The following is a 12,657-nucleotide window of genomic DNA, read 5'->3' on the forward strand; positions in this document are numbered from 1 at the left end:
TAGAAGGCCAGATACTGAAGATGAAACTCAAATACTTTGGCCACCTACTGAGAAGGAAGGACTCTCTGGAGAAGAGCCTAATGCTGGGAACAATTGAGGGCAAAAGAAGGGGACGGCAGAGAATGAGGTGGCTAGATGGAGTCACTGAAGCAGTTGGTGTGAGCTTAAGTGGACTCCGGGGGATGGTGGACAGGAACGTCTGGAGGAATGTTGTCCATGGGGTCGCGATGGGTCGGACATGACTTCGTGACTAACAACAACATTTTTCCATATCTATATAGCAAATTGGCATATTCTGTGGACTGTTGGGAGGGTAAATGCACTGGAAGTGTTTGGTTCTGTAGGCCTTTTGTGGCATATTGCATCAGTCTCATCTCATCTGCTGAGTGTTCACTTGATCCAAATTGGAAATTGCCAGGTCAGGCCAGTTTTGGTTTTCTTAAGATAGTATGCAGGTTAAGATACAGTCCATGCAAGGCTCTATGCCATCCTTTGCGGTGCTGGCTGGGGGCTGCTGAGAATGTAGGTTCTTTTCTGTTTAGGACTGCGCCCTTATTGCATCAGCCGCAGGTGACTGGTGAATTCAGCTGGTTTGCCTCTCCATTAAACGCTTCTCCGGAGCCTTCCCGTTCTTGTCCAGGTATCTTCGGAGCGTTAGAGAACATACACTTCCGTGGAGGCATCCGTTCGTAAATCTTCCCCTCGTGTGTTTCTATCTTGCGGGGATAGTGAAGGCTGAGTGAGCGACTTCCCGACCTCAGCGCCAGCTAGAAAAGGTCCGGCTTCTCCCCTTCCGGTTGCGACTCACTCGTTGCTCCAGCGCAATCGAGACACTTCCGGCCGGCGCCTCGCGAACTCAGCCTCTTCGCGACCCGTAGCTGTGGACCGCTGCGGCTTGTCAGCTGAGCTCTGTCACATGATCGAGAACCTCTGTTGTCTTTCGCTGTTCAGCGGCTGAGTCTGGGCAAGGCTGCGGCCGCTGCTGATTTCGGAAAGCCTCAGCAGAAGGGAAGGAGGTAAGTGGGGGCCTTCAGCCCGGAGGCTGGAGGCTCGTTCGGTTCTGTGGAGCAAGGTCGGGTGGAGGTCAGGTGGTGCCGGGACCGGAGGAGAAACCTTTGGATGGACTCTGGCGGGGGCCATGAAAGAGAAGGGCAAGAAAGGAGGCTGCTCTGCGGGGGTTCGCAAATGATGCAGCTGGACGGGACCCACAGGCTAACCATCTGTTCCCCCCACCATCAACCTGCTAGTCGGCCGCAATTGCATAACTACTTCCTTAGATAACTAACTAGTCTCAGCAAGACCTATCGAGATGCTGCAGAGAAGGTTAAAAGCAGAAGGGGATGATTTTCTGGTTCCAGACTTCGTTAATCAGAGGCATCACGGACGTTACCTTTTAAGCTATGGTTGCTAAAGCAGCCATGACTAGCTCTGCCTTTCAGAAATCTGATAGATCTACAATATTCTCAGACTAGGGATGGTACAGAATAAATACATCCAGGTGATTAAAATACATAGGTGTTTTAGGTGTATAGGTGTTACTGAACAAATAAATATTAACTCTGTGGCAGATCTCATTCTGATCTGCATGCTTATTCCAAATAGAAGTGTCCAGTTTTCCAAATTTTATTGCCACATATGATCTCCCACCAGATTTGCTGAATTACTCTTGCCCCCATCAGTTTGATGAATGTTATTCCCTGTTAAGATCTTAGTGCCACTCATTATTTATGGAGTATGTACACGTGGACTTCTATTCAGATAGATTTGTATGCGAAGATGATGAGCACTTGTTCAGGTAGCATACTTTGAAGAAAGAAGGTAGCTTGCTTTTGTTTTTGTAATGCAGAAGGAAGTAGTCATTGTTTCATCCCATAACAAATATTGCATATTTCCAATGGAGAGAAGGAAAGGCTTGATCTGGTTTTTGCTTGTCGGCAAATAGTTCTGGAGCTTGAGCTGGTTCAGTCAGGTAGAATTGCTAATGTTTATGGAAGTTCTGCAGCAACCATGACTTGGCAGACCTGTTAAGAGGTAGATAACTTGTTTTGGCATCAGAGAGTCAAAGTAGGCCAGAAGCAACTACAGAAAGGAAAAAACAAAATAGTGTACGTCAGTGTTTCTGGTACATGGTAATATTCAACCGTCACAGCTGTTGTTCCTTATAAATTAGCTAACTTATAAATTAGCTGCTGTACATTGTGCGACAGACTCCTGTCAAAAGGAAAATTCAATTTTGTTCAATGGTTCTTACTCCCTGGAAGGACTACAGCTTGAAAAATTACCCTCCATTGGAAAATGGTAATAGTGAGTTGTCACAAGAAGTAGAACTGAAGATACTGAAGTTTCTGTACACATTCATATTTGGAGTACACATTAGTATTTTCTGAAATAAAAAACGCTTGCCTCTGAAGGCAGTTTGAGTTCAGCTCAATTAACATCACTGACCTTATTTTGCAACAGCTGTAGAGATTCTTGAAACAGTGTCCAATGTAAGCAGTGACTATTCCAAGAAAATTGAAAGGACCACAATACCAAATCATTTTTAAAATGATTTACTGTAAGAAGTTTATAAAAATAATACACAGATAAAGCAGCCATGGTTTATAGTTACATGGAAAATAGTTATGTCTCTCTATCAAACACTAATACACAGTAGGATCCACCATCAAGGAAAGTATAACAGTTAACTATCTCCTGGGAATGATTTCTTAAATGAATAGTCTGAACTTGAATTGGAATTGTACAAGAAAAGGTGGGCAGCGAAGCTTCCTAAGATGTGTTTAACAAAATAGATGGCCATCACTGAAAACCTTGTTATAAAGCATGACTGAATGAATGAGAAAAGAGGAAATGTATGCTCTGAAGCAATACTTTCTGTACTATAAACATTCTAGTGCTGTGCTTGGTCATATTAGGTTGTAGGGTACTCTACTTTCTTTCTCTCCCACTGTCCCCTATTTCCTTTGTTCCACAATCTGGGTGTCCTGTGTATTTTCCTAACTAAGATTGCAATATTCAAGATACTATGAGTGAGAAATAGTTACTCAAATTTCTGAATAAGAACGTTGGAGTAGATGGCTTCCGATATAGCTTGGAATAGATGACCATTGCAATGTCCTAATTCTGTGATTCATTGACATGGTATAAGCAGTCGCTTCTGAATCACTAGTCTAGTTCACTTGCAAAATATCTGTGAAGGATATTAGGAGGGTGAGTACCCGGAGGAGGGCCTTCTCTGCGGTGGCACCCCACCTATGGAATGCGCTCCCCAGAGAGGTCCACCTGGCGCCTTTGTTATTTGTTTTTCAGCACCAGGCCAAGACCTTTTTATTTAAACAATATTTTAATTGTTAATTGTTGTTCTTATTTATTGGTTTTAAACTATTGCCGAGATGCTCCGAATTTTTAATGTTATTCTATCTTACGTTGTTTATCTTTTTTGTAAGCCGCCCCGAGGCTTTCTGCAATGGGGGCAGCATAAAAATGCTATAAATAAATAATAAAATAAAAAGTAACCCAAGTATATTAAAAAAAATGAGTGAGGAGCCAATCACTTCTGCTTGGCTCCTTCTGCTGGTGGAAATAGCTAAACAAGGTAGAGATATTCTATCTCTAGCTTGGCTACCATTGACATCCAAACCTGGAACTCTGGCTTGTCTCTTTCCTGACCTAGAACTCAAGGACAAGCCTTGATTCACAATTTTGCCTTGATTCACAATTTTGCTCAGTTTCGCTCCTAACTTGCATGTGGCTTGCGCACAGTAATCCAGAGCCACTCTGACAAGTATTCAGAATTGATTTTTTGATGTATGAAGGTTGTACTTTGAAAGCACTTGTATTACATCATAGTAGTTTGCTGCTCCTTGATTGGGAAATGGTTATTTGAATTAGGAAGCTTTTGATAATGAGAAAGAGAATTCAAACACATGTATCTGTGCTGTAGCGGTTGGCATGTTGGACTAAGCAGTGTGGTTCAGTGGTTAGAATGTTGGATTAGATCTTGAAAGATCTGGGTTTTATGTCATACTTAGCTTAGAGTCACTGGCTCACAGCCTTTCCTACCTCACAAAGTCTGTGAGGATAAAATGGAGAGGAAGTTATGTAAATAATTTTGGGTTCCTTGTGAAATGAAACAATGAGAATGTTCCCTCACTCCCCCTTCTTCCATTGCATCTATATCCTGCCTTTTCTTCTTCTTCCAAGAAATCCAAAGCAGTTTACAGGGTTTAACTTCTGTCCTTTTTAACCCATGCATAGAAGGTAATAGAAATATAGCTTATGTAAGTTTTTCCAAACTTGTTTCGACAGCTTTAATGTCTGTACTCATGCTTATTACCATGTCAATAACTTTTTAACTGATTTTTAAAACAATTGATTGTTGTGTGCCTTCTTTCATGCATCATCATCATCATCATCATCATCATAAATATACCCAGTGTTTTACAGAATATAAAAGAACAGGTTTCTGTTCCAGAGAATTCTCAATCTAAAATTATATGCAAAAGACCTAACTGAGGATGGGGCCAGAGGTCAGCAGGACAACAATATACTATTGCTTCAGTTTCAGATATTTAGCTTAAAGTTGCGCATTCTTATTCTTATTATGGGGATGCCAAGATAATAGATTTTTATTTGTTCATTCATTTTACTACTTAATATGCTGCCTAATTCAGAATTAAATTACATAATCTGTGGTTATTGGCACCTTCTGATTCATACCTCATTATGTATCTGTCCTGTTGCTCAGGATTAGTGAAATGCTATAAAGTTAACTGTTACATATTTATATACATACATAATATGTTTTGAATATGTGCCTCCTGAACTATACAGGTAAAGGAAGTTCAGTGATTTCCAAAATGTTTCCTACTATTGAATTGTATTTCTATTTTGGATTAAACTTTCATGTAATACATCAGGGCTTTCTTGATAGTTAATCTTTTTGTCCATATTGAATGAGGTGCATTTGTAACATTGTGAGTTTTGGATTTATTATTCTTGAAACAATCCAGTAAAACATATGGACTTGTGAGCCTGGGTTACTTTAGTGAAATGCATGTTTTAATTTTTACTTGAAATTGATGAAGGTTAATTTTTATATGAACTGCAGCACTTTTCAAATGCAATTTTAAGCTCTGCAAATCACTTTCCTTCAGATAATTCAAACTAACCACACTTACTCCTATTTTCAGTATCCTTTCCATTTTAGTCTGCATATCATTCAGTTTGGAGCAGTCTGTAAGGCTGAAATCTGAAGGCTTAATGTATGACTTCCAATTTACTTCTGGCAATCAAGATTTGCTGAGCTCTGCAAAACTAATGGAATTTTAGTGCAAACAATACTAGCTGAAGTGTAGTTTTATTTTGTGAACCCTGATGTTTATTTTCTTTGCTTTCTTAACAGATTTTAAATCAAGATAAAAATGGATATCCGGGGAGCTGTAGGTGCTGCCGTCCCCACCAATATCATTGCTGCTAAAGCTGCCGAGGTTCGGGCTAACAAAGTGAATTGGCATTTGTATCTTCAGTAAGTTATGAACTGACCACAGATTGCTATAAGAGACATAACCATCATTTCGTCGGCTAATCCTAGTTTTTAGTGCACTTTTAAAGTATCTGAAGTCAGTCTTTTATATAGTTATGATAACTGGAAAGACCATGAATTGGCAGAATTTCTTGAGAAAGTGTCTGCTTTGTTGAGTAAGTGTCTGACCAATGATGGGATTTCTTTTAAAAGACACTTTTAGTGGGATGGATGGATTGAACACTCCTTCTAACATTGCTTAATGTTTAGCAAAAAAAAGAGGCTTCAAGATACCAGTTTGTTCATGAATTGTACTGTCTTGGGGAACTGTATATTCATTTCATTATATACATGGACTATCTATACTCAGGTATGCAAATATCATTCAAGATCCATTTAAGAATTGGGATTAAGTTGTGTACCATAACCTTTTCCACCTTTCTCTATTGGTAAGTTTCTCCATTGTTTTCTGTATAGGTCAACAAACACTGAAAAAAATTGAAGTCCCATCCAGATCTGATCATGGAAATGACTGGGTGGCCCTAGAATAGCTCTCTGCTTTATCACCTCAGTTGTGTTTTCCAGTGCAGGCTGCATATGGGTTGAGCAAGGTTTCTTTTACTCATAGATATGCATTATTGGGTATGTATTATTAAAATAATAACATCACACTTTCCCAGGGTATTACAGGAAACTACCACCACTCTAAATGGGCTTTGATTTTTTCCCCTTCTCATTGCTATCCAGGCCTTTTGGAGAAGCCTTGGCTGGCTTTTCAGAATGTCTCTAGTGTTCTTTAATAAATGGGGATCCTTATGTTTTGGCTGGCTTTGGTGGTTTCCTGGGTTTTTTTCCCTTTCCCTTGAGGAGTAAGGGTTTAGTCTTGATTTCCCACTGTTCTTCCTAAGCACACCCTAAGTACAGGAACTGTCTCTTACTCTCTTCTCAAGCTTCAAGGCTAATGTTGTAGGAGGACAGACATGTCCTTTGGCTTTGCCCTTGCCAGGAACTAAGAGTGCCCAGAAAGTGCTGAGGCGAGTTCCTGTGTTTCTGCAAGGAAGGTAGGCTTTGACTCTGCCTGGTGGGTGCCTTGAGCCTTCTGGCAGGCACAGCCAGGGCAAATTCTGGCTTTCAAACTTTGGAGTTGGTGAGGGGACTGAGGTTGTCCCTTCTCTTATGCAGCTCCGGGTTAGAAAGAAGGATGTGACTTCTCTGAGCAGTCACAGGTCGACTGTATGTTAATGTGAAATGGTCTGCCTGTTAAATCATGTGAGCATAAAGAATGTTTAGGGCCAGCGGTGATTGAAATCATGAGACTATTTAGAATAAATGAAAGAGACTTTTAATGGAAATTTATTTGCTTAGCTAAGAAGTATTACCTAGACTTTAAGAACAAGAGTATTTTTAATATCTTCCTGTCTGTGGGCCCATGGGTATAGGACTATATTTGAGTTAGATTTTTCTAAGTTAAATGTTCTAATCTAGAAATAATTTTCAATGAGTAAATAAAACAGTCATGTCTAAAGAAGTTCCAGAAGTTACGGGGCAAAATCCTACTGAGTGCCTTTCATACACATTTATTGTCCTTTAGAGGAAAACAGGAGAAGCAGCAAGCAACAATTTGCCTAGTATAAAAGACTATGTTTTGGTTAAAAAGAACTGGTTTCTGGGGTCCTAAACAGGAAGCTTTTCATTGGCTGCTTTAATTTACAAATAGCAGTCATCAAAAAACCACTACACATTATTTAGATGCCTAGGAAAGCAAACATCATGAATCTCCCCCTCCTTTTTCTGGCTTTTTAACCATTCAGCACCAGAAGATAAAATGAGTACGGAATCAGGGAAGGTATCTCAGTGATTAAGGGAGACCCAGTGTGACATAGTGGTTAGCATGTAGACTAGTATTTGGGAAATCTAGGTTCTAGTCCCCACTCAGCCATGAAGAGTGCTGGGTGATTCTGGGTCAATCATGGACTCTCAGGCTAAGCTACTTCAGAGGGGTGTTGTGAGGATAACATGGAAAGGGGGATAATCTTGCTCAAGAGGAAGAAAGGTGGGGTATAAATGAAATGTAATGATGATAATATAAATCACAACATGTGATAGTGACTGATCAAATGCCAAAAAGCATTTATAATAAATGCAGGGAGACGAAGTGTCCTTTACCATGTCATGTGAACAGAAGAGGAACTGTGCTTCCTACAAGGAAAATTTTCAGTGAAAAGGAAAACTTAGTCACAAGCAACTGTCTCAGTGACCAACTGAATACTTCTTTTTAAACATAGATAATATTATTTATTTATTTATTTATTTATTAAAACATTTTTATGCCGCCCCATTCGCCGAAGCCTCGGGGCGGCTCACAGGCTTCAGCGAATGGGGCGGCATTATTTCATGCTACTATATATCTAGCCAGCAGCTGCTTCCTATAACGGTGTTGGTATTATCATGGCTAGAAAGATATCAGGATGTTAAAGAACCTACCAATATGACTTTTCACTGCTTCTTAAAAGTACTTAATATTCTGAAATTGTTTTCTAGTTAGGCTTATCATGAGTGTGAAAGTAAAATCTTATTTTTTAAGCTTTTTTGTTGCTGGGTTGTAGTGAACTCTCCTGACCAACATATTATGTAACTTTAGAAAAGGAAAGGCAAAATAGTATCTTGAAATTTAAAGTGAGAATTGATTTTTGAGGCTCTGAAGACAATAGCTCCTTGCACATGTACATGCACTTGGGAAAAGATCTCTAAAGGAAGAAAGGGGAAGGACAGAGGAAAGCCTTATAGTAGATGAAGCATCTGTGAAAGGGGAAGTCAATTCTCCAGGATAAAGGCATTTGCAGGTAAGTTAGAAGCTGTGTTGTGATCTAGGCATCTTCATTAGAGAGAGACTCCTTCTCCAGGAGCAAGGATTTCTGAGTAACCTCTGGGATACTAAGTATTCACCTCCCTTTGAATTTTCCAAATTTTGTTGTGTTACAACCTGGAATTGAATTAGCATTCAATTAGCATTTGATGTAAATCAAGCAATACTATGAAGTTACTGTGACAAAAGTTAAATACACAAAAACAAAGTAGTACTTGTTGATTGTGTATGTTTTTACTACCTTTACTATGGCATGCCTAAATAAGCTTTGGTGCAAACCACTGCCTCTGAAGTCAATGTAAATGTTGAATGAAGTATACTTCTGTGTAATTCTAGTGTCATATGATATATTAAATAAGCCTGTCTATGGAAGGCTCCAAAGTTTGTTGGAGAATATACCTAAACAAGCAACATCATGAAGTTCAAGGAACTATCATAATGGTATCAGTCTGTGGACCTCTGTCAGTCATTCTATGTAAACTGACAATGGAAATTAGAGCATATCTGTTACTGTACTGTGGCTGGAGGTTTTGGGTGGTAAACAAACCATTTGGGCAAGAAAGTTTCTTCTCACTGAGAAATCCTGGACAGATTCTAAAGAACCACAGGATTTCCTCATAGCACTGTTTGCAAGCTACTACTCTTTCTGTGAATCTTCATACAATTGTGTTCAAAGATTTTTCTTCTTAGGAAAATGTTGATTCATGTCGCCACCCTCTGCCCATCCATCTTTGAACTTTTAGGTAGTGAATTGGTTGATGTTTGATATGGATTCCCACTGAACAACTAATCAGCTGAACATGCTATAAGGTTCAAGGCATGAGCAGCAGGTGACTATAGTCAGAATGTCAGGACCAGGATGCAGATGCAGGGCAAAGGCCTGCAGCAGGTTTAGAGGGCCACAGGTAAAAGCATGTCTTTGAACAGTCCAGAGTCAAAATTCAGCAGGATGATAAGATTTCAGCAAGCAGTCCTATAACCCACAGTCCAAGAGCACTGCTCAAAGGTGAAGTACCAGGAAGTCAGTCAGGCAAGGTCAGGAAGATTGGTGCATGTTCCTAGTAAGGCAGGGTTAGACTGGAGATAGAGATGAAAGCAGGAACAGACTGGAGCTGGACAGACAGGAACAAGCATTCAGGTGAGGCAATGCTGAAGTCAGAGCACAAAGTAGCCACCAAGACAGCTCATCTTGGCAAGGAGCAGCAGTGCAGTGAAGCCTTTTACTCAGCTCTCCAGAGCTTCCACTTGCCCTGTGTAATTGCCCCACAGGTGTTCCCTGCAAGTGCCTGCAAGGGTATTCCTGGTTCTGCAGGCACTTGCAGGGTGAACCAGCTTCTCCTCCTGACAAATGCAAACTGTGCTCTTCCTGTAATGTTTATGTCTGTCATAGTTGCTGAACTCTTCCAGGAGAGTACAGTTTTTTAAAGATGCCACAGATATTTAAAATTGTTTCTTTTCCATGTAACAAGGCCCATCCTTTCAAGAAATTGTTTCTTTTCCATGTAATAAGGCCTATCCTTTCAAGAAATGCAGCAGTGCTTTTCTTGCCACCTTCATCACTCCATTTGTCTGGTGGTAGGATCCCAGTATTCACCGGTACATCTGAAAATAAAATAGAATAGAGGTTTCTTGAGGGTGGCTTATTTTGTGCTGTAGTTTTTGACCCTTTTAGAAGCACAGCAATATGATTCCTTTTAAGCAAATTTGCAGGAATCATATGTGCACTTAAATTAGGATCCAGAAGGAGGATATTGGTGATATTTGAAATTCTAAAAAGTGTTTTCAGTCTGCATGAGCTGCCTCAAGTCCTGTTTTGCCCTAGTTTTCAGCTTTTTAATAAATATATTTTCATTAAACATGCTTATAAGTGAGCACAAAATGAGGATTCTTGTTTTCCTTGTAAAAATGTCATGGTAGCAACACAGGTATGCAAACTATTGAAAATGACCTGCAAAACATTATAAAAATAAGAAAGTATAGGTGCCTTTTTTCTCAATTCTTTTATTTGAAAAAGAAATTAATAAGCAGCATTTTCAGCCATTTATGATAAGCAGTAACAAATACGTTGGCCAAAATATGCCATTTCCAACTATGGAAGACCCTGAGTGCATTATTCTGTGACACAGAATAATAGAACATTAGAATTGGAATAGGACAGTGAGGCCATGGATAACTCCTTCTTTTATGTATGAAAAAGCTTTGTTGCTTCCTGAAAAAGATTTTTTCCCCTCAGTAATAGAAGTATGGCTGGATTTCCCTGGATATGTCAGACTGGCTTCTATGCATTACATATAATTCAGAAAAGTAGAAGATAGGTCCTCCTTTGAAAATCAAAGTGTCTTTAAAATGTATAAGATTCCTATGTTTGTGGTTTGTTTCCTTAGTCAGATGTGCTTTTGGTAGCTTGAGTGAATACTTATATGTTCAGAAGAACTTGGATGACTGAAAGGGGGCATAGGAAATGATCTAAAGGAGTGTTCCATAGTTGCCCAAGGAGGCTTTGAGTATTCATCTCTCAAAGACAATGAAGATGCCTGGGAAACCACTTTTGAAATGAATAGCTGATTTTTTGAAAACATTATATAGAAACAGAGAAACAGAACGAGTCAGAAGGGGCCTCCCGGGCCATCTAGTCTGACTCCCAACTCCAGCTGGCTCTGCTCACGACATGCCCATCTTGTGCATGTCTAGCCTATCTTTGAACACCCTCACCAATGGGGCCTCAACCACCTTCCATGGAAGCCCATTCCATACCTTTGGAATCCTAACTGTCAGGAAGTGCTTCCTGTCATCTAAATGGAACCTAGGTTCCCTGAGCTTTACTCCATTGGAGCATGTCCATTGGGGAGCATTGAGGTGTGGTATCATGATCCAAGAAAATGTAACAAATTCCATTAGACTTGGACTTGCCCAAAAAGCTTTTTGGATCCTGGATTTGGATGGTTGTGAAAGAGGTTTTTGAATTGTTAAATAATAACCATTTCCCTGATAAGCTTATGTCTTTTGGTAACATCCTTGCTTGTGGGTTCCACACAGCATATGTTTCCAAAGTTATCCCATAAGTTTGGAAAGGAAAATGGTAACTATAAAGAAATATTATATCATGTTAGCAGTCCTGGGGAGAAAAAAATCAATGAAGGATACACATGCTTAAAATAAATATATCGCACACAGCAATGAAGTAATAGTTACTTTATATTTCTGTGCCAGAGGGCAGATGATTTCAGGGGAAGACTGTGAATTTATTCAAAGATTTGAGCAGAAGAGAAACCCAGAAGAGAAGCAAGAATTAATACAAAATGAAGGCAACCAGGTAATTCAACATCTCTTGGAGGAAATTTGTGTTCAATCATTTTTGTTCAATAGTTTTTGTTGTTGACCTCGTAGTTTGCATCTCTATTTCTGCGCACAGTTGTGAAATAGTGATACAGTTATTGTTTGTGGTCACATGCTGGAGTTATTTTGAGGATTATTTATTTTAATCTTAGGTTTTTCACGCATTATAGACAGCTTCCTGGGAATAGCAGGTTAAGCACCACTGCATTATGTCTTCTTAAAGTGGACTCAAGACTTGTTAATGTCAGAGAACCAGACCATAGTGAACTTTCTCTGCATACTGATTCCCAGTGAAATATGGCAGACCAGCTAACCTTAGACTTTATGAAGAGCCCTGCTGGGTCAGACCAGAGGCCTGTGTAGTTCAGATTCTGTGTGCAATGGCCAGCCAGATGCTTCGGGGAAAACAAGTAGGGCATGAGTTACAATAGCAACTTCTTGATTGTGTTCCCAAGCAGAGGCGTACAGCTTCTGGTACTGGAGACAGCATAGAGCCATCATGACTCTTAGCCATGACTCTTAGCCGTTGATGGCCACATCTTCCTTGAATTTGTTCAAATCCTTTTCAAAACTGTTCATGTTGGTGGGTCTTACTATATATTGTGGTTGCAAATGCCATAAGTTAGCTATGCACTGTGTGCCAGTACTTTTTGTATGTCCTGAATCTCCAATTGAAAAAGCCCAGTTCTAGAATTCTCCCTATCCACATTCTCTACACCATGCCTAAGTATAATTATATGCATCTCTATAATCCTTTACACCCTTTTTTCCTAAGCCTGATCATTTCGGTTTACCTTTTCTGTATATACGATATCCCTTTTAAGGTACACTGACCAGGCTGTACATAGCATTCCTAGTGTGATTGCACAATAGTTTTGTATGAGGGCATAATGATATTGACAGAGTTTTTTTGCTCCTTTTCTCATTTTGT

At 39.7% G+C, this 12,657-nt stretch overlaps 1 protein-coding gene across 2 annotated transcripts in view; it reads left to right on the forward strand.

The window, feature by feature from the left end:
* The first annotated feature begins 873 nt into the window (after positions 1–873).
* ATP6V1H (ATPase H+ transporting V1 subunit H) overlaps positions 874–12,657 on the forward strand; it is a 36,766-nt gene continuing 24,982 nt past the window's right edge. The window contains exons 1-3 of one of the 2 annotated variants that reach the window (XM_044423997.1): positions 874–1,016; positions 5,405–5,527; positions 11,601–11,703. In XM_044423997.1, coding sequence (XP_044279932.1) covers positions 5,424–5,527; positions 11,601–11,703 — 207 coding nt within the window. In that variant the 5' untranslated portion in view covers positions 874–1,016; positions 5,405–5,423. Of the gene's footprint in view, positions 1,017–5,404; positions 5,528–5,995; positions 6,167–11,600; positions 11,704–12,657 lie in introns of those variants that run through there. The other variant, XM_044423998.1, reaches the window with a different exon arrangement.

This window comes from Varanus komodoensis, unplaced genomic scaffold, assembly GCF_004798865.1.
Source record: "Varanus komodoensis strain SLA01 unplaced genomic scaffold, ASM479886v1 scaffold14_1, whole genome shotgun sequence".
NCBI classification, from domain to species: domain Eukaryota; kingdom Metazoa; phylum Chordata; class Lepidosauria; order Squamata; family Varanidae; genus Varanus; species Varanus komodoensis.